The sequence below is a fragment of the Notolabrus celidotus genome, chromosome 6 (assembly GCF_009762535.1).
Source record: "Notolabrus celidotus isolate fNotCel1 chromosome 6, fNotCel1.pri, whole genome shotgun sequence".
In the NCBI taxonomy this organism is placed as follows: Eukaryota; Metazoa; Chordata; class Actinopteri; order Labriformes; family Labridae; genus Notolabrus; species Notolabrus celidotus.
Genome location: NC_048277.1, coordinates 13,868,888 through 13,894,649, shown reverse-complemented (window position 1 = coordinate 13,894,649; position 25,762 = coordinate 13,868,888). Strand labels below are relative to the sequence as shown.

Below are 25,762 nucleotides of genomic sequence, written 5' to 3'. Positions count from 1 at the left end.
TTTCCCCCGCCTCTGCTCAGTCTTTGTCTTTGAACAAAAAGCCTTACAGTGGGTAGTGTGTCATAATTCTTGCAGTAATACACGGGTCACCTGCCTGCTCAGGTTCATAGAGGGGGTCGATGCACATGGAGGCCTTTATGTTGAGATTTACAGCCTCAGTTAATAATTCTCTTGGCTTGCTCAGAAGGTTCTTTCTATTCTATATTTTATAAGATTAAAAACATCAGCAAGCTCACCAAAGCCAAAGACATAAGCAGATTTATTGGTGGGCCCTGGGTGCGGATACTGCCTACAGGGCCGATGAGAAATGTGCATCATATCAGTACATCTTGTGTTGATGATGTAACCCTAATTGTGAATTTTCCCCCAAAAGCTGCTGTCATTTAACTCACCAAACTCTCCGACTTCTGAGGCCTCCCTGAGTTGGTGTCACCAGGCAGATGTGTGCAGTACCAGTATTTTATGCAAAAAATATTTATGGTTTCTGACCTTTGAAAACAATCTTGATAATCGAATCATCTAAAGGTAATAGGTTAAGAGAGGTTTTTTTTAAAATTTTTGGCAAATTTGTAAAAGAAAAATATTATCCAAAAATAGGTATGTTTTCACTTCAACCCCTCAGGTTTATCTGATCGCCATTGGGTGTTAGAGGATCAGAGCTGTGGGATCCCAAATCCAGAATTAGATTGAACATAAATAATGTGTTGAAAAAAATGAAGGCACTGACCATGGAAAGCTCAGATGGTATCGTGTTAATTTATAAGAGTTTTGCCTTTTTAGAACAGGTGTACAATGGGACAAATGTTACCATTTTCTAGCTTACTCACTACATATCCCATTGCATCCATGTTCATACAGCCCTGCATGACGCGCATTTTACGCACAGCAGAGACGGAGTGGGTCGGGTCTGTGTTTACTTCCGGACTCGGATTTAGACTTGGCTCAGACAGCAACAGCTCCAGTGGAGGTACAGGCTGTCAGCTATTACGGTAGCCTTACTAGGATTCATGACAGAGGTTACCGGGTTGACCGGCGGCATCCCAGCGGACGAGCCTCACTCAGCACACTGCACACCGGACACCTCTTCACCGGGCAGCCCCGCAGCGCTGCCCCGCTCTCATCCGCTCTCCTTCGTGCTCAAAGTCAGTCAATGCTGTGCTCCCGCTACCAGCTAACAGGCTGATCTGACTGTGTTGCTGCCACTTCATGATCCTGGCGAGCTGAGGATCAAAACAAGGACACTCGCTTAAAGTTTAAGCGGCGTTTGTGTTTGACCGGCCAGGACCGCGCAGAGAGGAGGGACACGGGCCCCGGGGAGAGCGACGGACTCGGGGGTTGGACGCCAGGGCAGCGAGGGTGGTGGCTGGATAAACTAGGGGGTTGCCTCCAGCTCCTGGTGGATTTATCCCCTGCCAGCTAACGTTAGCTAAGCTAGCTCCAAACAGCGCCATGGATTGGTTAATGGGGTGAGTACACACAGCTAGCATGCTTAGCCAGCTTACTCTGCTGCATCAGGTCAACTGCGCAGTCTTCCTCATGTCTCTACACCACACCTGACACCACCGCAGTCAGCATTTGGCAGGTGTACTGTCGTGCTGAATGCTACTAAATGTACACTTTAATACATACATTCAACCAGAGGCGTGTAGCTTTTTGCCTAGCTTAGCTTAGCCTGTAGATGCTAGCTTGGTAGCAAAGCTGGCATCGGTACATCCTCCTAATGTTACCCGGGGCCAGGCGGTATTTTTGGGCATCTCTTTGGCCTGCAGCTATCTATCCAACGATGGCAGCGTCCAGATTAGGTAGTGAGAATATATATGGCCAGTTAGCTTATTTATAGGAATGATTAACACAGCAAATGGGCTAACGTTAGCAGGCTGTCAGTGTGGCTAACGCTGCTGAGCCCGGGGTGACTTTATTTCCTTTGCAAGGTGCGCTGGTAGCGTTAGTAGCCATGATAACTAAATATTACCCAATTTACTGTTTAAAAGACAGAAAACGTAAGAAAAAGTTCCCTTAATGAATACATAGCTCTCATTCTCCAGAGATGAGCAGCTTGTTAAATCAACCAAAGTATAATTAGTATTTTTGATAACTCGAGGTGCACTATGCATATTTTATTGTCTTTGACACCTGACAGGAGTTGATGTTGCTCATGAGTCACTTTTTAGTTGATGACTGTGTTGTAACATGAGACATAGAGGGTTAATACTACTGAATGAGATGCATCCGTGTCAGTCTGACACCTGCTACAAAGCCAGAGTTCAGTGCCATGAGCTCTGTGTTCAGGATTAACCTGTGACATCTGTGTAAGTGATAGAGTAACTCCCAAAGCTTACCAACTCAGTCTACTGCCATAGAGTAAAGATGTCTTATCCTGCATGTACTGAGTGTTCACAATGCAAACTTTAAGACTCTGGATTGTCCACATTAGTAATATTAGTCAGATTTGCCTGCGAGTAAATGAGGAAGCTGTGTTCATGATGCCCTTTTACATGCCATACTTTCATTTTGAGTTGTTATTCTTATAATTTCTCTAAAACCCGAGAACTCTGCATGCTCTGCACTCAAACACTTTGGTTTTGAACATTAAGGTGTGTCCCTGTAAAGTTTGTGTTTTTGCTGACTGATTATCAGGTTGGCTGACAGGCCGCAAAAATTTGCAAGCAGATTTGGTCAGAGGAAGGGTGGAGACACGCTGTCTCGGGTGATTCTTCCCGTGAGGACATATTGGCTGAGAGATAACGATGCAGCCCCTAGATGAGACCCCCAGCAACACTGTTTACTAACTCGTACTTCTGCTAAGAAGTGTTTGTCACTTTTGAGTCTGTCAGTTTGCAAGATGCATGACAAAACACTTAGCAGGCTTATGTCATTACTGTATGACTTTGTAGGCCAGGATAAGAGGAAGATCTGATGTGTTTGGGTGTGGAGGGCACCACCTCATTTCCACTTAAAACATTCTTCAGTATCTCCTGAGGCGTATTAGCAGCAATAACTGTCCTGGCACTACTTGAAACACAATAAATCCAGTCTTGGTTGTTCATATTGTGAGGTTGAGGGGCTCAGAGAAAAGTTGTCATGTGTTTTTGGTATAATCTGCAGTTTTGCTGTGCATGACCTCTCCCTCTGACACTTGTTTTCCTGGTTTTGCTAACTGGTTCTTGCATTGACATGTCAAAGGTTGCGTCAGGTCTCTGTTTTAAATGTGATTTATAGGTCTGAAACTCCTCTTCCTTTGTACCCCTTTCAGTCACTCATAAGAAATAATGATTATTTGTGCCCAAAATGTTGTGGCTGTCACTCGTGAACTGACTTTGCTTAGTGATCTGTTAGGAATTCAAAAGCAACACCCAGGTATGTCTTGATGTCAAAGGAGGTAAGGCGAGCAAAGGCGTCTACCTGCTTGTTTGTTAACACTCAGGATTACAGATGTTAAATAGCATTCTTCTCTACTGAAGTGAGTCCTTTGAAATAAGTCACATCTTGATCTAAATACCTTCAAGGGAAATGAGTCATGCATCTATATAAACTACAGTTGAAGTAGGATATCTGCTATGATTTGTCTGTTCTTCTGCATGTCAGGACTTTATGTTTACCTGCATGTTAACGCAGCACGTTGTTCACTGTTCATATGCAGGTAAGGTGTGTATATGAGCTGAACGCATTGAAAGCGAGCAGGCGGTGTGCGTCACCGACGGAGTGGAGTCCACGAACGAGTTAACCAAGCGTGTAATCACTCTGAATACAGACCCTGGTTGAAGAACGCCACCACCAGAAAACGATGGAGGAGAAAAGAGAAAGAGAGGAAGAGGATGATGTGAAGGAGAAAGATGGAGTGGTGATGAAGGCAGCTGATTTGGGGTGAAATGTGCAGATGAAGAGAGGAAGTAGGGAGTGAGATGAATAAAAGAGGCTGATGAGGGTGATCTGAAGGGATTTGAGGAACAGGAGACGGCACTTTTTGTGACCAGCAAACAGGACGAGGAGGATGGAGGGAGAGGATGTGAAGGCTTTTGATGGTGTGGCTGATTAGGGAGAGTAATGGGAGAATTGACAGGTGGGGTAAGGGGTCTGAGTGGTTGATGGGTAGGGGATCCAATGGAAGTCTGATGAGATGACGAGCATGTGACAGCCTACTGAGGGTGCATAGATTGAGTAAAGGCATCATAATAGAAAGGTTGTCAGTCTTTATCTTTTTTTTCAGGGTGCTAAAGAAATACATCTTTCCTCTTGTGTGTAAACGATAGCTTAAACATATACGGAAACGATATTCACTCTGTCTGCGTGCTGTGTATTTATTTTAGGCCGGGGGTATTATTTCAGAGCTGAATGACCTCATCTGTCCGGACTCAGAGTCAGACAGGACATCAAATCAGCGGGAAGATGTGCGACGCCCAAATGTGTCTCTTCCTGTCGGGTGAAATGAGCAGGCTTTGACAGATGTTTAATCCCCTCTGCTTTTGAGTGATGGATTGGTAGTGCTGAACGAAGAGAGCGAGAGAGGATGGAAACTACAGAGTGCTAAGTGGAGCGTTCCTTTAGGCTGCCTGACCTAAGAGAGACTCCGATTTACTGTACGCTTAGCTCACACTGCATCACCTGTGACATAATGCTGTACAGACAGAGCATCTGTATCCTGCACCACCAGATGAATGCAGGTAATGGTATGAAGGATTCCAGTCAGAATGGGGCCTGCTTGTTGTGTACTCAGTTTGTGGATGACAGGTTAAAGGCATGGGAGTTCCTCTGCATGCTTATATTTGACAATAGAACTTTGTTTGGAACATGTTTTTCTACAAGCCAAAGGTATGAATGGGAGCAGGTATTCAAGCTTGACACTTTCAGTAAGGATGAATCGGTCACTGAAGATTGTCAGGTTTCAAGTACTTGATTGATCGCAAGTTTCTATCATCTTTTATTCAATTTTCTCCTAAATTAATCACAGTTTTGCACATTTTCTAAAAATGGTTTTGACATATTTGGATGATTTTTTGCAGGACAGAAGTACTCATTTTTCTTTAAACGTATGTTTTTTGAGTTCTGTGAGCTGATCAAGAGACGAGTGGACGGAAAGAGAGCAGCAGGATGTTTTGTCTACCCATATGATATCACATGTTATATCTCAAGCTAGTAATTGTGCTTCAACAGAGGCTCATATAGGCTAACACGAGAGCCTTGAAGTTTAAGTACTTACTAGATGTAAAATTACACATGCTCATCTCTTTGAATCACTTAGCTGAAATATTTCATATACAGCTATCATACATGCCATAAGAATAAATCAAAAATGTTATTCTGAGTTATCATAGTCAGATGTAATGGGCAGGTAAGTGATATGATAAGTCTTCATTTACTCATTCACTCTTGGTGGGGTTTTTTTCCTGACAGTCCTTGCACTTTTAAAAATTGTTGTTATTTTATGTCCTTAACTTCTTCATATTTTTCTAATATCATAGTCTGATCTGAGTTTATAATCAGTGGTGATCTTCTGACAGCAGGGGGGTTCCCTTTGTAGGTTTTAGTGTAGCCAGGTCACCAAAAGATACCAGGGTATGTTGAACTTGGGACTCAATATAGGCCTCTGCTACAGTTTTAATTTAATTGCATTTAGTTAAAGATATTTTTCTGCTCTTGAACATGTGAAACTTTACCAGTTGCACTGCTGGCAAGTTCATCTGTGTGCCTCTTCCTCTTTAAAGTCTCTTGGATCCACTTGTCAGCTAAAATAGTTAAAAATAAAAGAGAGTGAAGATGGTGTCAGCTGATCGCTGTGATGGCTGATGTATAAGGGGAATTTAAGCAAACCACTTTAGGCTGGACTTCCTCTACAGTGTCTGCTTTGTGTCATCACTGTGACCGCCACAGAAGACGTGTGCTCTGCTGTCACAAAGTCATGGGAAATTGGTGTTTTTATTCTCACGGTCTTTTATAGTTAATTTTTGTGAACTGTTTTTTTTTATTTGTTGTTAAAATGAGCGTGGCGTATTTCTGATTTTGAGGGTTCTCAAAACAGACAGAGCACAGCATGGTCAGTTTCACATCACGTAATCCAGAGATCACTTTAGTCACAGAAGTGTGATCATATTAATAGAGAGGGAAGTGGTTACCATCCAGTACCAAGAGCTCTTGCAGTGACATCATTTTTATTGATATGCCTTACATTTCAGGTTGTTTGAGGACAAATCATCCCAAGTGCACAACTTTTTGAGGAGTTCTCTTTCTCCAAAACAGCTCATGAGGCTCAAGGTTAATGTAGTTTTAATGGTGCTGAGCACACTCAGGCAAAAGTCAATCGTTGGTACAAAGATGGAACATTTAAAATATCTGAAAGACTTGAATTATGTTGTTTGTATTAATTATGCAACAGCCTCCTGTGTATCTTTGTAGAGGTTGTCATAACATTTAAAATGTGAGTTTACAGCTGTGGAAAAAACCCTTAACTTGATGTCTGACAGGAAGTGCTGTGGTTCTACTCAAGCTGGTTTCTAGCCAGCTGATTCAAATTAAAACAATTAGAAGATTTTATGTCTGTCAAGAAAAATAAAAAGATAAATCTGTGTCAGTATGAGAAATCTCTCCGTTTGCAATCAGCTGATCTCTACGTGTGGTACTGAACCAAAGCTTGAGAGACTGTGGCAGTACTTGGTGCGATGGTGAATGTAGTTTCCCCGATGGGGATTTTTGCAGACTGCAACCCCGTCCTCATGCAACCCCCACTGCCTTATTTCCAGTTCACCAATCACATAAACACACACGCACACACACAAACACATACAAACATGACCACATACTCACTCCTGCACACACTGTCAGCCCAGGTGTCTGCTTCCGCTGCTCGTGGTGCAGATGCAGCTCTGATAACTGGCTGTGACAGACGAGCAGACTTCATCTCAAAGCAGTCTCCAGAATAGAAATTAACCAACGCTGTCACCGTGTTGTTGCTCGTTACAGGATGGAGTCTGACTTTGCTGTCTTTATTTCTGGCTTCTTAATCATCCGCAGTGTTTCTCTGGTACACTGTTCTGCTGTTAGGACTGACCTGGAGGCAGTGCAGCAGTCAGCTCACCAGAAGGTCTCTGTGTGGGCCTGGAAAAGAGATCCTAACTAGCTTGTTACTGCTCAAGTGGAGGGAGTTTCTGTTGGCTATCTGTGTTTCAGAGCTCACAGTTAAGATCCTGCACTGTTAACAATCAATTTATGGTCTGGCATGGACTTTACTTTATGATTGACACTGGAGGACGCCCAGACCAAGATGTTTAAGAGCACATAAGCCAGCCAAACCCTTAATGATAGTAACGTTGTGCGACTTTACAGATTTGCCTCGAGTAGTCACGGGCAGATAGCCCAACATCTCTATGGTTCACATCAGTTATCTTGAAAGGTGGCTTCTTTTGACTGATGGCGTGAGGTGCAGAACTTGATCATAAATAGTTTAAAGTGTCCTGTTTTGAGGTTAGTAAGGACTTGTGTGTCAATACAGGAGTCAAGTTAAATTTTTTTCCAAGAATTAAACTGGAATCCAACTTACTGTTGTTATATCTTGATATCGATATGATACGATATAACTATGGGTTCAGTGAAAACTACGCATTTTTCAAAATTCTCTCTCACACACACACATACCCTGTCCCTCTCTCTCTCTCTCTCGCTCCCTCTTCTAAACAAAGTTATTCAAATAAACATAGTTAAACTATCCCTTTCGCCAGGTAAAGCCTGTGTCCAAAGCACTGAAGCGGTGTCCAGCCATTCACCCCCAAAGCCTTTATCATGTTGGATGCGTTATCGGTGGTCACGCAAACCTGTTGGTCCTCCTTCAAATCCCAGTCCGCTAATGCACCTCCCATCTCATGTGCTAAATTATCCCAGTATGCTCCCCAGGGGAAGAAGGACGTCTGCAGACATCGGGTCTTTGTTGTTATAAAATGAACTGTTAAACTGATGTAAGGTTCGGTCGTCCGGCTCGACCACAGGTCCGTGGTTGGGGCAAAATGATCGATTTCACGGAGCTCGGATTCAACTTTCCTTTTACATTGGTTGTAGAGTTTGGGAATGGCCACTTGATTAAAATATGTTCAGGATGGTATTTTGTAACGTTAGTTCAGCATCCAAACCATTTTCTGAAAAATGTTTCTTAAGTTTTACTTTCTGTTTCCCAGCTGTGTGTAGCGTATGTGTGAGTGTGTGTCTCCGTCTCCCTCGCGCCCTCCCTCTGATGTTTGTCATTGGCTGGCTTCAGCTGTCAATCAACAGCAAGCATGAAATGAGGTTTGTGGTTGGCTGGCCTTAGCTGTACATGTAAGGCAAGCATACATGCAGGGTAAGCATACATGCAGGGTAAGAGGGGAAAATCTCGTTGATATCGTTGATTTTGCGAAATGAATATCTTGAATGTTCATATCCCGATAACGATTCGATAACGATATATGGTTCAGCCCTACTGTCTGGAGCACTGTGCTTTTTCATCTTCAATAGATCTTACAGGTTTATGATAATACATGGGTTAATGATCCCTTTATCAAAACCAGAAAATATGGACCCCTTCCGTGAAATCCAGTTCATGGAATTCCTTAATAATGACTGACATAGAAGAGAAAAATACTGAAACACTTTTTATAAACTGTACATCTCCACAGAACCACATCACAAAAAAATAGAGCCTTCAACATGGCAGTCAGGGGTGTAACGATTATTTTTAACAACGATTCAATTAGTATCACGATTCTTGGTTGCCAATGATGAGACGATTAAAGGACGATATTGGTTCATTTGGAACAATACGATCCAAAATGATTCAGTGACTTGGAATTAATTCAGCCACTTTTTAGCCAAAAATTCAACCAGTGTGACTGTGAAAGAAATAAAAACCTTGAAACTGGACAGTCCTAGATTCCTGTTGATTCCGTGATGTTTATCGCCCAAGTTGAGTTTTGGCCTAATCTCTGACTAAACATGCTGGTGAGGCCTTAGGCTTCTGCAGAGCTGATGCAGTGGGAACGCTGCAAAAGGTGCCTGGACGGCCAGCGCTGTCAGCATCATGGCGCCTTAGTAGGTTGTTGGATAGATTTGTCGTGTTGCTGTGGTACTTTACTTGACCTTTAGATATCCTACAAACAGAGAGCGACTTATTTAGAACATCTCCGTCTTTGCAAAAGCCAAAGTGTTTCCACACACTGGACCGCCATGGTGGCTTGATAATTCATTGCTCGCCGGCTTCTCCTCTGCCGTCAGCCATGCTATGTTTTGTTGTCTGCTGGCGTATGGTGATGACGTCGCAGACAGGCAGCTTGAATTGAGTAATGTTTAACGTCATTATCATTAAAAGTGCAAAAAAAACACATTCATATAAAGTCTGCTGTGCTTAAACCCAATGTATTATTCCCTAGTATCGATGCAGTCGATTTATTATTTTTAAAATGATGTAGTCGGATCATAGGAATATAAATTGATACATCAATGTAGTAGATGAATCGTTACACCCCTAATGGCCATACATCAGCACCCTATTTATCAAAGAATCAACTATGAAATATGAAAAATAGTCGGTGGATGAAGCAAGGCAATTCAGTGGATTAAAGGAGAGCATTGATAGTGCAGCTGACAGTGTATGTTTATGTCTCATAGGCCCCTAAAATACATTGCACCATGGTTTTATTGGTTGAAAAAGCACGTAATCGTCCAAAAAATGACTTTGATGACACATTGCTATGAAGGTAGGCTTACACAATGAGACAAAAATACAATGTGCAATCATATTGTACAATGCTGTGATAAAGGTGTGACGTGGGATTAAATAAATATTACAGAGAACAACTTAGTCGCTTTGTCTCTATGCCGTTCTTCATGTTTACACACTACCTGTGTTTGCAATGTGTCTCTTACATCCAAATGAACACAAACGCTTTTTGTCTTTCCACCAGTGAAGTGAATAACCTGATGGCTAGCTCAAGCTTCATCTGTAGCAATTATACTCAGGCCTCCCTCCAAAAGCAGACAGAGCAGTGCTTGTTAGAATAAACGTTTTGTCGTGTGATGTTTATTGTGCATCCATCTTTCATGTAGGGATGCACAGTTTGAAATGGTCCTCACATCTCTGTGTTGTATTGTACAGTAGCTGTGACATGTTGGGCTGTGGGCTGTTCTACAGTGATGTTCTGCTGTGCTGAGGGATTATCTGGATGACAAGAAGACTAGTTGGTTTGTTTACTCCCCAGCAAGGACAATTTAGTCACTTTCAGCACTTCACTCCCTTGCTCAGTTTCTGTCTCTCTCTCTGTCTCCTTCTCCTCTGTCCCTCCCTCCCTTTCTCTCTCTCCCTCTTTCTTTTCTCTCTGGGGACGCTGATTTGTGGCGACGTTTGCGTGCTTGAGTGCTGCCCGAGCTGGACTGTTCAGCCGCACAGATCCTGGCAGCATCAAACAGGCCCAGGGCAGCCTCATTCCTCTCTGCGAAATGTTTAACAACAAAAAGTAGCCAAGGTTTTTTTTGCTGTGTTTTAAGCAATAAGCTATATTTGCAGAGTAATATTGTACAAGCTCCATCATGCTATTTTTTTTGTGCTGACCTCATGAGTCTTTGGGTTAGGGACAGAGGAAGTAAAACGAGTGGAAAGCAAAGCAGAGCTGGAGGGGCAGAGTCCAAACAAACAAGTCCTCATCTTCCCTCTCTGGCTTTTTTTATTTTTTTTTTTCTTCCACTTCTGCTCGTCCAGGCTCTGATTTTATTTTTGGGGGCAACAGTAGCAGAGTCCTCCCCTTCCCCAGCAGCGTATCAGAACGGAAAATGAGAAGCAGGGTCGTTGACTTGCCGTAAAAGCTCAGCTGTCAAAGTTCAAAGGGTGTTGATGACTTCGAGTTTCACAGGAAGGTGACACCTCGAGGGAGGAGTAAATCACGTAACAACCACAAGAAGCAGCTCAGCAGAAAGAAGTTTGAGCAGCTGATTAAAAAACTATAAAAAAATAACAAATATTTGATGCTAGTTGTTTCATTACTGAATAAAAATAAAGGTCTGTTAAGTGAGCTTTCTCCACACTTGAAGACTGTATGATGCATGGCTTTGAGATGTCAGTCTACATTGAGCAGGGAGGTATAAAGACTCTATTGAATGTCTTCTGAGGAGGCCAATACCCCTGTGTAAAAGAACACACACTTCCATACACACACTCCTGAGTGAATACCGCTGCACTCTCTGGTTTGTCTCATGAGACTCCTCTCTCCTTCCCTGTCTTCCCTTCCCTTTTCTCCAAGGCAGGAACATGGAGCGGCCCAGAAATAAACGTGATACCAGGATGACTCTGCAGTTTGCCTTTCACTGAATATGCATAAGTGGATAATAGGAGAATCTAAATGCTCGTCTGGCTGTATTAAGCACTTTCAGTGAGCACTTGAGATGGAAACTCCTGTTAGGTGTGGTGTTTTTGACTTTTCTCTTTTTTGCCAATTGAAGATGAGGTTTCAGAATCCTGAGGACAGAGCATGCTGTGCGAGTTAGGTGCAACCTGATACTGATGGATCAGAAGGCTGCAAAATGCAACCCAGCTCAGTATTTGAGTTTGCTGTGCTCATGAATCAGACTGAAGAAGATCCTGATCAGGTCAAAAGTGCTTGTGCATTGTCAACTTTACAGTTTGTCAACCTTTAACCTGCTGCTTCTTATGCACATGGTGCTGTGGATGCTTAGGGCACCATCTGCCTCCTTTCACACAAATATATACCTGCTCAGGGCTCAAAGTTAGTACTGATAGTGCTTCCGACTTCAGCAAGTTAGGAGTACCAGCAAAAATTGATGAACACAACATCTACCATAAACATTGTGCCTTTTTATAGCCGAGCCATTCAAAGTCATTACGCTACTCTCTCCAAAAACTATAAGCCTTCCATGCTGCTGGTACACCCACATTCACCACATCACCATCCCCATCAGGAGTCACATTCTTCTATCATCTTCTCTCTTCAGCTCTTCTGATTTCACGCTGATTAGCTCTCTGTCATGTGACAATGAAGCAGTCAAAGGGAGTGATTGAGGGCTAATATTAACCAATCTTAAGTCAGCGTTAAAGGTTAAAAAAGTCAATCAGGTGTTTTATTGGTTATGTTATGTAAGTGTTGGATAGAGCAGTAGTTGATCAGTAATGTCTGCTGAGAGGCACAGGTAGCTCTTGACTCATGGCAGAACACTGTGCCTCTCAGCAGGTATTACTAATCAACCATTGGTCAAGATAAGGGGTTTGAGGCTCATTTTTGAGCCTCAAACCCCTTATTCCCTTGTTTTCTTGTGCAATTTTCATGTTGTTATTCATGGTGATGAAACTGTCTGTTAAAATTCTTGCATTTTCAAGTGAAGGTCACTTTCTAGAAAGATTAAAATAGCCATCTATAACACACTCTTTTCCCTTAGTTGTTTAGTGTAACTCGCTAATAAATGAAATAATAAAACAGAAGTTCACTGCTTCAACCTCTTTAGCTGCATCCTCCCTGACTCCTCATGGAATTATGAACGACCCGATTATTGCTTACATAACAAGTACAAACATAACAAAACATGGAAGGACATATTTATACACTTGTGAAGAGAGAGAAGACAGAAGAGAAGAAAGGGGGGAAAAGGAGCCCAAAACAAAAAAGAACAAAAAAACAGAGAACAAAAAAGAAAAAAATTAATAATATTAGCAATCAATAAGAGTAGTAATATGGTAATATACTATAATAAGAGTAATCAATAAGTAAAATAACTCTAAGACCAAAGGGGATGAAGAAAAAGGAATAATAATAACTCAATTGAAAAGAAGAAGAGGGAAAGTAGAGATTGAGCGAGGGAGAAGCAAAATAAGAGTAATAGAGGGTGGAGTCTGTTTGGGTGCATTTAAGGAAATTAGAGAATGGGTTTGGTGTTATATAGTTTGGTTTTTATCGGGACTTGATTTGATTTCTTTTGTGGCATTGCAGCTTCTAGGAGTTTTATCTGGTTGTACTGTACATCCGTTAATTATCAATAAACATTCATATTGCAAAGAGATGTTTCTCTTCTTCATTTGTGGTAAGAGTCTAAATGTAACCAAAAAGAATATTACGAGAATAATATCATCCTCTAAGGAGATAGCTGCCTCATATGAATGAGTCTTCTGCAGGTTAAGAGTGATTCGGTAGATTCGCACGTTACATTCAATGACCAGACTGAATATGTGCTGAGTAACAGTCTTTGTTGATCCTCCTGCAGATCAATGCTTTTCGCCAAGCACCACGCTGCCAACTTGTTAGCTAACGTGTGTATGTTGTGTAAGTGTGTGTTGCTGTACGCAGAGCATGAAACATGCAGCCAATGTGTGTGAACCTGCCATAGACACAGGACCGGCTATACTTATGAGGTCTAGCTGCTCACTGATCGTCACCACACTGGCTGAAAATCAACCAATTACAGTGAAGGAATTTGTATGAGATAAAGAAATAATGGGAGCAGCTTTAACAAGTTTTTAGTTTGCAACTATTCCAAATAACAGCTGTGTAACCTTGGGGGGCTTGATGTATTGAGATGTGTTGATCTTCAGACGCATTTTGTAATCACTTTGTAGGCGTTCTGCTCATTAGGGCCACACAGTTGTTTTGCCCCTGGTATGGCCTGAGGTGTGGGTTTGTTTTGTGTGTTGCCTCTGTTTCACTTGGCAGCAGAGTGGCACCATGCTGTGACTGTGTTTACTCTTTCGTAACGCCCTGTGCAGCCCTGCCCAGTGCTCACAACTGGCACTGCCATCAGATGAGACTGACTGACAGAGAGCAGGAACAGGCCTGACTAATCAGCCTGGCTCCCTCTCTGCCTCCTTCCTCTTGTTTTCTGTCAAAATAGTACATTTCCTCTCACAACATGTTGTTTAATTCCAGGCCAACGTTGCTAACAGATCCTGGACTACACTGGCTTCTGTTGTAGCAGAATTGGCTGCCTCAGTGCCTAGAGCAGCTCCTGTTCTGTCAGAGAGTATCATAGTCATGGAGCGCTGCCAGCCAGAGCCGTCTTAAGATCAGCTAAAATAAGTCGGACCCCTGCAGGAGGATTTAGAGCTGGTGTTACCATCCACCCTCCCACAAGGGACACCCTGTGGACCAGTTGGCTGTGCTTAGTTCAGGAGTGGTTGTTGCAGTTTTTTAAATTAGGATCGGCCAATGTTGTGTTCAATGACACTTTGGGTGGAAGCCAAGCAGCAACCTCCGGTCTCAAAATATGAAGCCTATGCAGAAGTGTTATAAACTGCAATTCATCGAGAATCCGCTTGAGGCTGGCTGCAGAAACACCGGAAACCGCATCCACACCCATTCAAAGGGTGAATCTTAATCTTAATCTTTGCAGCATTAATACACATGTTTACAGCCTGGTTCAAAAAACGGCTTGGCCCTACGTAGCTAATTTCTCTATCGGCACACACTGTACGGGGGTGAATTTTTTTTCTAACAAACGGTTCAGAAGATATTAAGATTACGAGTTTTTTCCAAATAAGGACATGACTGACTTGACTCCCGGACGGGAAAACATAGCTGTTGGCTAGGAGGCTCAAACCCCTCCTCTTTACATCACACTCTGCCTGGTTCAGTTCTGCATTACAAATATGGCTGCCTCCGTCGATTGGCTTCAAAACAGCTCTCGGGAACAGATGGGTGACGTCACGGATACTACGTCCATTATTTATACAGTCTATGGTCGAAGCCTATCAGATCTATGACGTCACACTTTCACTTTGAATGAATACGATTTCTCTGTGTCATTAAATTACATCTTAAATGCAGCTGATGGCGCATTTTCATTCGCTTTTATCTATTCAGTGTCAAAATTTTCGATACTTAGACACTTTTCAATACCACATGATTTATAATGAAGCAATAATCTTTATTAAAAACATTAAAAATGCAAGGAGTCAGCAGACTGTCTGCAGATACACACATCACCACACACTTAATCTGGATTATGAATGAGGAAAATTGTATTTACTGTACCTTTCTTTGTTATTAACAGTAGGTCAAATGTTGGCCTGGTTTTTCTTTACTACCACTGTTTGATTGTAAAAAATATAAAATTGCCCAACTTTTGGCTCCCAGGAGGTCAGTTTTTAGCGGGTGTATTGATATCATTTGATTTTTAGAAGTCTTGGTTTAAAACTTTGGTTTCGCGACAACCCTACTGGGTAATTTCCTCTACTTAACCGGAGGCACTTTTCATTATAATTCTTGTCTAAGAAGTGTTATCTGCACCAAAACCTAATCACATCATGTCTCATTTCCACCAGATTTCACTAAAATCTGTTCCGAAGTTTGACTCACTCAATTTACAGGAGAGTTGGGGTGTGAAAGGCGAGACTGGCCTCTGGGGTGTTGTGGAAAAAAAGGGAAGGACAAAAAAGAGGATACAGAGTAAGCTGATAAGGACATAGAGAACAGAAATTGCGAGTGAAGAGCCAGAGAAAGAGGGACACGATAGTGGCACACAGAGAGACGAGAGGTGAGATATGGAGATAGATGGGAAGTGGCTCTGTAGGTCAGAGAGCTTGATTAGAAACAACAGAGGTCTGCAACAGAGGAGAGTTTGGGAGATTAGACGGCAGGGAACCTGAGAGAGAGATGGAATTTGGAGCTGTGTGCAGGTCGTAGACTGAGGGAGTAAATGGGCAGAGAAGGATGAAGAATAAAAATGTTTCAGATCTTCTATTTCACATATTGGATTTTTATTCCCAGGACCTTAAAACCAAGTCTTGAAGGTGTGCCAGCCTTAATTTGTCTTGGAGGAGTAAGCCTTTAATTCTGTATGCTTTTTTATTTATGTTTCACCGAGATGTGGTCAGCACCCTCGGGTGATGCTTGGGCTTCGTCTGAGCTGCTAAATCTGTGCAGAGCCGGTGGGCTGCAAGCATTGGTGTAAGCTTGCTAGGTTTGTCCTTGGTGGCTGAGGCTAGGCCGCTAGGCTGGTCTGCTTTGTAATTGGATTAGAGATCTCTGCGTTGCATCAGGCGAGGCAAGACAGGCCCATACACACACATGCACAACAAATGCCCACACTTTAAATGCACACACGCCTAAGGGAGCCAAGTTCATCTCTGTACTGAAGGTTCTACTTCTCCTCCTCCTCTTTCTTCATCTTAAACTTTCTCTTCTCCTCACCATCCTGCCTTTTTCTTCATCCCCTTTAATCACCCTTTCCCTCTGGCTGTTCTGAAAATGTGTAAGTGTGTACAATCATGCATTTTGTGTAGATGGCTGTAAATGTTTGTGTGCCTCTGCATGGTTTAAGTCTGTGTCATGGATATCGCTCTAAATGGGATTACAGGAGAAGCAGCGGAGCTCATGCTGAGAACACCTGGGAGAAAAAACGACAGGAATAAACAGTCACAAGTGGAGGATAATGTGCTCTGATAAATGTGGAGACGGAGATGTCTTACTGTACTCGGAGAGAGCTGCTTTTGACCTTAAATAGAACTTCCTGTTTAGCAGCTTTTGACAGGGAGGCGATAGTAATGTGATGGTTTGTGTACATCCATCTGGACCCATAAGTATGAAGGAATTTAATCTGAGAAGAGTTTTATTGAATTCAGTCAACACTGACAGCCTGGAATAGAGCGTGTTGAGAAGACTTCATTAAACCCACTTGGAGATAAACTGGATACCGTGTGTTCAATGTTTTATCTGGCTAGTGTTTAAACTGCATATTATGAAGTTTGCCTGAACTGACTTTCAGGGATAATCGGCGCACCTCTGTTTGAGAGGCTTGCTTTGAATAAATAAGGCTCTACAGTCACTTTGTTTTTTTCACAGAAACTACATGAATTAATGAGCACTTAAAGTGATTTTGTAGTGCAGGGAACACAGAGTATACTAACTTTAACTATTTTGGCTGGGGTCCTTTGTCAAATGATTTGGTCATCATGACCTTGTGGCATTGCTTCCTGTTTAACAAAGTCTAAATTACTCAGTTGATAATGCCAATACATAGTAATTTAATGGTACTTCTAGAAAAAAGAGTCTAAAACTGAAACACATAAGATAATTTATTTAAACTTATGTTTTGGGGCATTTTTTGCCTTTTATGGGATAGGTCAGCTGTAGAGACAGGAAATGTGCGGGGTGGGGAGAGGGGGAAGACATGCAGCAAATGGTGGAGGTCGAAGTCGAACCTGCGACCACTGTGACGAGGGCTAAAGCCTCCGTTTTAAACTGCAGGGGGTGCTATAGGCGTTGACTCTTCTTATTAGATGTCATTATGTCTGTTATATCATGTCTGTTATATCTGTAACTGAACAGAGGCGTACAGTAGGGATGTTCTGATGTCCTCATTGAGAAAGTGAGCCGTTGTCTAAATTATAAAGCACACGCTCCAGTTGACCCTTGCTAATTTATTATTATCTTATAACTGTAAGCCTGTAATACTGGTAATATGTTGTAACCAAGTGGCAACCTCCAGTCTAAAAAAATGAGTACAATGCGGAAGTGCTAAAAACTGCAGTTCATCAAGGATCCGCTTGAGGCTGGCTCCGGAAGTACCGGAAACCACATACACACCAATTTAAAAAAGCCGATCTTTTTATTTCTCGATCGGGACTCACTGTACGGGGGGCAATTTTTTTTCTAACGTGGCAATTTCGAAGATATTAAGATTACGAGTCTTCCAATGAGAGGCACAGCTGACTTGATTGACAGGCGGGAACACTGTAGCTGTTGGCTAGGAGGCTCAAAGCCCGCCTCTTAACGTCACACTCGCTCGACAACAGCAATATGGCTGCCGACGACGATTGGCCTTAAAACAGCGCTTCAGAAACAGATGGATCCTACGTCCATATTTTATACAGTCTATGGCTGTAACTAAGCTGTAGTGTTGCCACTCGCCACTACCAGGGGCTGTCGCTGTGGTTAATAGCAACTGTCATAATGCCATAATGCCCTACTACCCAGATGTAAACATACCCAGTTGATAAACGGCATCTCCTGGTGGTGCGGTTTAGAAGTTTTTTTGATCGAGTAAAAAGGAGACAAAGTTGTATGAAGGCTGTGTCAGGTTAAACTCCACCAAAGAGGTGTGTATCCAACTTATTCTGAGGCTGTTAACCTACAGGGAGCACCGAGCATTGAACACCTCTGGAAGTGGAAAGTTAAAATCACAGGTTGTTAATATTAACAAAATGAAACGGAGACAGAAAAATGGATGCCACTTCACTGCATCGCCTACTGATTCAGGAACATAGCACTAAACGGTGTCAGGTGATACTGATCACATGAGCAGGGTGTGGTGAGGTGTGTTCAGGTGTGTTGGACAGGTTCAAACAAGAGGCTGGCAGTGTTCAAAATAAGGCACGAGGAAAACAAGGGACAGAAGTTGAGCGACACATACGAAGATATACTGAAGAAACAGTATCTCCCTTGTAGCAGTCCTGTCTTTTATCTCTCTTTGTGTGTGTAATGCATATGTGTGTCAACTATTCAATACCACATGTGGATGCGGTGGAGGCGAGAACTTCAACGGCAGCAATAAGATTAGAGGCAGACAGCGATGGAGCTGGCTTAATATCTGACAGGCCAACACTAGCAGCCATATGTTTCATATGTGTGAGCTGACACGCCTGCTCTAAAGCTCCAATCTGCACATATGGCCCGTTCATCTCCTCCACTTCCTGCCACCATGACATCCAACAGAGGGAGGGAGCCTGTGGCATGAGGACACAGATAGAAGGACAGGAGGGTGGTGATATGAAGATTGTAAAAGAAGTTGTGACCTTGTTTTAAGGAAGTAATTAAAGTTAAGTTATCAAATCCACGCCCAGATGATAGGAACTAGTTCAATGAACCTAACAGTGAGGAGTGTAGAGCAGCAGGAGTTCAGACTTTCCCACATAATGATGGCTTTCTGTGCATACCAAGTATTGTAAAAAAGAAAATCAACTATTAACAAATAAGGTAGTGTAAAGATTAAAATTGAATTGAATTGTGACAACAAGCAGCCCCAAGATCTGCAGATCTTACACAGGCTGCTCTTCAACCATTAATGTGTGTAAAGTGCCACAAACCAGCCTCATGAGATTTTTCACATCCAAAAAAGGATATGACCGGGCAGGGGGGACATGTTTAGAGCACAGTCTGACTGGATTTAAAGCAAAGGGAGTTCAGGATCTTCTGATATCTGCTGCTGGGTTGAGGTCATTGTATGGGAGCTGCTGACTGGGCCTCCCAGGAGTGAGGCTGAACAGCTCAAGGCTGAACACAAAAACATAAAACACACAACTTGAGGATTTGACCCCTATAAGGCCTCTGATATCCCCAGGAGGAAGTGTGTGCATGTAAACACGGATAACTCTGCCTGGCTGAGGGCTTACAGAGGGCCATGCTAAGAAACATGCTTTATCTATGCTGTCCTTCTCAAACACACAAAAATATGCACATCCAACTCGATCTCTCAAATCTCCCAGCAATCCACATTTCAAGTTACCACATTTTAAAATGATGTAAGGAGCAAACTGTGTGCATGTAAACACATAGTGGGATCTCCACATACACATTAATTTAGACATGCACAAACACAGTGCTGTTCAGGCCTAACTGACCGTCTTATCTCTTTTATACATCGGATGCAACCTCCTACAGCAGATCAGAGGCAGTATGACTTGGTCTCACCGTTATGCCTCTGTATATTAAGCATGAATTTCCCACCTTGAACTGGCAATATGTAAGAGGGTAATGCTAGTAAAGTCTCTGCAGTATGGACTTTGATTGGATGTGTCTTTCATAAAAATGCTACATCATTAAGTTATTATTTTATTGAAATAGTTGAGCATGGACCACTAGTTTTTAGTGCAGATGAAGTTGTGCCTGTATCATTGACATGTGAGAGTAAGTACTTATCGTATATACTACATATGATTATGATTAAGGGCAGTTTAGAAAAAAGTATGGGGGGAAAGCTTTTCTGTTGCAGATCACAACTAGTGATGGGTACCGAATTCGGTACTTTTATAGGTACCGACCAAATTTTGTCGTTACTACAGAGTACTGAATCTGATTCATGTAAAATCAAACCATGTTTTGGTACCTGAATGCATCCCTGTGACTGTGAGGGAGTGGAAGAGGAGGTGATTTTCCTTACTTTCGCCCTGTAATAAAGTTTGAGACTGATAGGGTGGACGTCTCTGCTCTCTGCTCTCTGCTAACAAAAGTACCGAAAATTGGTACCGTTGAGTACCGGTAACGATTCCCAGGTACCAGGTATCGGTACTGTATCGGTTCAAATGTGAAAGGTACCCATCCCTAATCACAACTCTATCTAAACTATCTTTGCATCAGAGATAAAGAAAACACTTTATTTTGCCATGATTTTTAAGTTTTATGTCACTGGATTCAAGAGGTCATCATTTAGCTTTGTTTTTATAAATCCATTATATGCTATGAAGTGAGCTTCAAAAGTTCTTGGACAACGATTTTGATTTTGAAACCATGTGAAATCCAGAAAGAAAAGTGTTGAGTCTAGGCCTGACTTCTATTTTCATCCTTTCACCTCCATTTTTATCTAGCTGGTCTTGTTTTCTGGTAGCTGTCTGACCCATACTTCCCACAGAGGTTTTCATCCTACAGTAGCAGCATCACACTGGAAGTCGGAGCAGACTGAGTCATATATCAGAGGGAGTGTGCACAGCATAACAGGCTCTACAGATTAGAGGTGAGAGGAGTGTGCGGCTGATTTATTACCGGCCGTTAGCTGGTTAAATGAGGCCAAGTGAGCCGGCCAGCTCAGGGAGGTGAGATGGAAGAGATTAGCCTACATAAAGAGCGATGGAGGAAAGAGATCTGTGCAGCAACAGTGACTCCTGACCTCCCGTCGTTTACATACTGTTTCACTTAATCTCCTCCCATATTGTTCCTCTGCTCTGTTCTCTCATCGAGTCCTCCCTGCAACTGTCTCTTTTTGGTTTTATGAAGCTTTTTGAGAAGTGGCCAACAGCCTTCTTTCTGTTGTTTAATAATTATACAAGTCAGTGCTTGTCATTGTCATTGACAGTAGTGCAGCATCGCAGCCTTGAGCTAGGCTTGGTTGCGTTCACATAACTAATATACTACATGTCATAACATATCTATTTTTAAAAGTGCAGCAGAAAAGGCCCAGTAATTTTCCTCTGGAGTTGATGGTCGCCTGAGAGAGTCATGCGGACAGGGACTTTACATTTCAAATTTGAGCATTATCAAAGTGTTGAAAGTTTTAACTTAAGTCAAAATCCTCTTTTAAAGTGAATTTGTGTTGATTTAACACCACCGGCTTTTTTAATACATCATCAGCTTGAGCCACAGAGAAACAAAAAAGCATTTCATCAGAGTTAACACAGTGTATCTATTTTTTCTTGCAGGTATACCTATTGATTTAAATTTAGATACCTTTAACATTTATTGCAGTATTTATGTAAAAAGGAGCACACAGGTCATGAGCTCATTGCAAAAATATTTGGCTCCTGTGTCTCAGAATAAGGGAGAGTGGATTACATATTGGCAGTTCAATCCCTATTCTCATATCAAAGTGTCCTGAACAAGACACAGCAAGTTAAGTGTTGTTCACGTATTCACATCGCAGCCATTTTCCTCTGATGACACACTCAGGTATAGAGTCAAATGCTGTTATAATGCCCCATTGCTATGTTAGCAATGAGAGCACAGAACTGCTCAGCAACTAAAGGGAAATAGATGGTGGACATTTCTAGCAAAGCTGAGCCTTATTTCAAGTAAAACACCTCTGATAGCCCTTATGGTATGTTAGCAACAGATACGGTAATGCTAGCTCTGAAACATATCCTAGCTAACACTACCCATTGACAGTGTTACAGGCTGTGATGGAAAAGGTGTACATTAGCAACTGCTTGTTAACATGTTAAGTACAATGCTAGGCTAACAGGCAAGTTAGCTAAAAAATGACAGACTTAAAATTCTAGCTGACATTACTTTTTGATAGCATCACAGGGTATGATGGAAAAGGTGTACATTCCTAGCCTACATTACATTAGCAACTTGTGTTAGCCTGTGAAGAAGTATGCTAATAAGTGAGTTTAGCTAGGTAATAATATGGCCCAAATTTTAAGCTAACATTACCTTTATCTTGAAATGTATGCCTTTTGTAACATTATATATATTTTAACTGAGTTTTATTCTTAACAGTTTTATTTATGTATTTATTATCTAGTTCAAATTTTTGTCACATTTATTCTACTTTATTTATTTATGTATTTATTTATTTATTTATTTTAAGCATAGCATCTTATTTTCTTATAATGGTTTAATATTTTAGTGTTTTATTATCATAGAAATGTATTTTTTTTGGTGATTTGAATTTCCAGTGTTGAGTTTTAACATCTTATTTTACCTCCAGTGTTTGCTCATTAAGATATCATGACTGTTTCCTCAGTTTGTTCACAAACTTCTTTTTTATTTATTTATTTTATTTCTACTGTTTTTATTAGAATTGTTACATATATTGTGTTCTTAACCTTAGGTTTGTGGGGTGGGTTTGGAGTCGGGGCTGGAGGTGGGATCTTTTTCTTAATTGATTCTATTATAAGTTGTTTTTATGTACAGCACTTTGTGTTACAATGCCATTGTATGAAAAGTGCTTTATAAATAAAGTCTGATTGATTGATTGATATAAGACTATCCAACAGTAACTATATCTAGTTAGCAGCTAAATGCTACCATAAGCTACTTCCTAACAGCAGTCATGCATAGGTAGAAATAGTGATGGTTTGTAATGCTCTGAATGAGGCTATACGAGTACTAACCAGACTCGATATCTGTTGTTAAAGCTGCGCCTGTCTTTAATCTTTTGGTCGATGTGTCATTTTGCACGTTTGTGTCTAGCATGAGTGAGAGGGTACAAGTGTGAGAGAGTCTTCACATCCATTTCCGCTCATAGAGGAGCTGTAGGTCAGCAGGGTTCCGTCCGCTCTAGTGAGTTAATGTGGCGGGGGGGCAGTGGAAGGGATGCAGATGGGTCATCGCTCTTATCGACAAGGATCACATAAAACATGGTTAAGGTGGCAGTGACTGCTGTAAACAGAACTTTTAGCCTTGTCACATTGATGTTTATTATTTCTAATGAGGTTTAGTTTAATTTGAAGCATCCTGGAAGAAGTCCCCTGACAGTTTGACGGTCAGAAGTGTTGCTTTTTTTGTTCTGTCCTTCCTCTTTTTTTATCTTTGTTATTACAGTTTCTGCTCTGCCTGCATTTTTGCTGTCTGGCCCTTGTGTGTGTCCTCATGAACACCTGTATCCTCGCCTCTGTTTGCACATGGCCTTGTGTCTGGCTCTAGTGTGTGTGTGTGTTATGCCTTTATCGAGCTCTCTGCCCCACCCTTTACTGTAACCTGCTCTTCTTTTCCTCCTCATTGTTCTGCCTCTTTACCGGGGCAGGGAGTCGTTATAGAAGAAACTTGCAGGAAGTCTTCGTCACTTTTTTGGGCTGAAGGGGAAAGCAGACAGCGAGATGCACAAATACAGGAAGTGCTGCTTTTTTTGTGCGGGCTCCAGCTGTGAATCTGTCACTGTGCGGTTTATCAGAAAGCAGAAACGTGTCACAGCGCTACACGTTTCTTTCACTGTCTTTGGTTTTCTACACCTTGTTGGTCCATGTATGATAACCACTCTGAAACTATGAAAGGTTTAAATCAGTCTTTGTGTCTTTATACTTCATATTTGTTCCTAAGAGTAAAGAGGTGGTCTATGGGAAATAAAAAAAAAAGGCCAGGAAATTAATCAAAATAAATTGTAGACTGTAGAAATCATGGATCGTCTCAGAGACGTCACCCATTGGTTTCTAAAGTGGCGTTATGAAGCCCAAAGATTCGGTTGTCATATTAGAAATGTTGACTCAAACTGACTTTCTGTTTGAGTCGGCAAAAACCAGCAAAGAGGAAGAGTTAAGGCCTTACAAGCAGCTAAAGTTCACCTACCAATCAGTGAACAGTGAAATTCTGTTTCATTTTGACATTTTTAAATTTAATTTCAGTTTAGTTTTAAGTATCTTGTGATGTTTTTTTTTTGTTTTGTTTTTTTTAGAAACCCCAAAAGTCCCTTAAAATATACTGTGTATTAAAAACCCAAAACATCATACCATACCTAATGACACCCCTGCAGAATTCAGGCTCCTATTGGCAGAACGCATGGGGCTACAGTGAAAGATAACAACTCAACATTCATCCAGGCAAAAGTCTGAAAACTTCTCAAGGATGTTTATCTTTCCTTCATCAATCTCATCCACAGGGACTGGCACTGCCTCCTGCTTCTGGTTTGTCACTGTCTAACTTCATAGCTGTAGTATATTTATTAATGATGCTCACTTAAAAACCCAGAAAGACAGAAGGAAGTGTTAAATGATCCCGCCTGATCTGGTCGTCTCTTTGTTGACTTGAAAGCACATACCTACTGTTTCTGTGAAGTCAACGAACAGGATATAATTTCTGATAGATTTTGAGAGCAGCATACTTTTGTATGTCAATTAGAAAATCAATAGTCTGTGATTGAACAAAGGCTGTCGAGCCAGCCTGAAGTGGACACTCTTGGAAGTTTTTTTCGCACTTCTCTGTAGTCTTACTGTTCCACCCTGGAGTTTTTTGCTTGGTCATGAGTGATACAGATTTGAGGTGTATTTTTCCTCAATACTTTTATCTTCTTTTTTCTCCATCTGTCCCCTAAACTTTATTAAAACATAAATTCTTCATCCATCTTCTTCTCCGTTATGCTCAGAGCATTTGACCCAACCATACTCCCTCTTTCCTCATATTACGGTGAGGCCTTCACTGCAGCTGGTAAATTAGAGTTATGTATCTGCAGTGCATCTCAAGCAGCAGAGAGGTGAGCAGCTGTGGTCAAAGGTGGGTAGAGGTCACTGCTCACTTCAAACAGACTGAAGGATGCACACATGCCAGAGGTGGCATAACGACAGGCAGCAGTGAAGTGCACACTGAAGCTGTGCGTGCGTTTCTGTGTGTGTGTGTGTGTGCGTGTGTGCGTGTGTGCGTGTGTGCGTGTGTGCGTGTGTGCGTGTGTGCGTGTGTATTCTATAGAAGTGCGGATCTGTTTTCAGTTGGTGGATTAGCTACCTGGGTGAGGCCTTTTTTCTCTAGCATCAGCTCAGAGCTGCTAGGACATGCTCCATGAGTGCGACACACCCTTTCTGGGATGTTTTCACGCAACCGCCAGTCTGGAGATTTGAATATATTAAAAGGAATGTCAGTTCCTACTTTCGTACCTTTTGTATGGGGATCTAAGCCGCTGCTGCTGTCAGGCTCAGCTCAGCGCTCAGTATTTGGTAATGCGGATCAGGAAGGGTCACATTAACACTGCTGTGCACATTGAGAAAATGATCTAGAGGGTCTTTATTTATATGTTTTTGATGTGCATTTTGATCTGTTACTTCTCTCTATTTGGCTGAGCTGCAAATCACTTAAGTAGTATTACCTGGGGCAGTTACATGTCACATTTAGTTAAAGTGCAGTAGAACGAAATCCACACTCAATCAATTACTGGCTTTCATGCAAACTATGTGCGTGCTCAAAGATATGTCCTGATTGTCAGTTTTTTAGTAAACTGACGGGGATGAAAAAATAGATTTCTTTTTTTTAAAGATATATTTTTGGGCTCTTTTTGCCTTTATTGGATAAGACAGCTGAAGAGTGACAGGAAATGTAGGGAGCAGAGAGTTGGAGAAGACATACAGTAAATGGTCAAACGACTGGGAGTCGAACCGGCGACCTCTGCGATGAGGACT

At 41.8% G+C, this 25,762-nt stretch overlaps 1 protein-coding gene across 1 annotated transcript in view; it reads left to right on the top strand.

Moving 5' to 3' along the window:
- Positions 1–885: 885 nt before the first annotated feature.
- Positions 886–25,762, top strand: part of mob2a (MOB kinase activator 2a) — a 73,522-nt gene continuing 48,645 nt past the window's right edge. Inside the window, exon 1 of the mRNA XM_034685838.1 lies at positions 886–1,466. Coding sequence (XP_034541729.1) covers positions 1,450–1,466 — 17 coding nt within the window. The 5' untranslated portion in view covers positions 886–1,449. The remainder of the gene's footprint in view (positions 1,467–25,762) is intronic.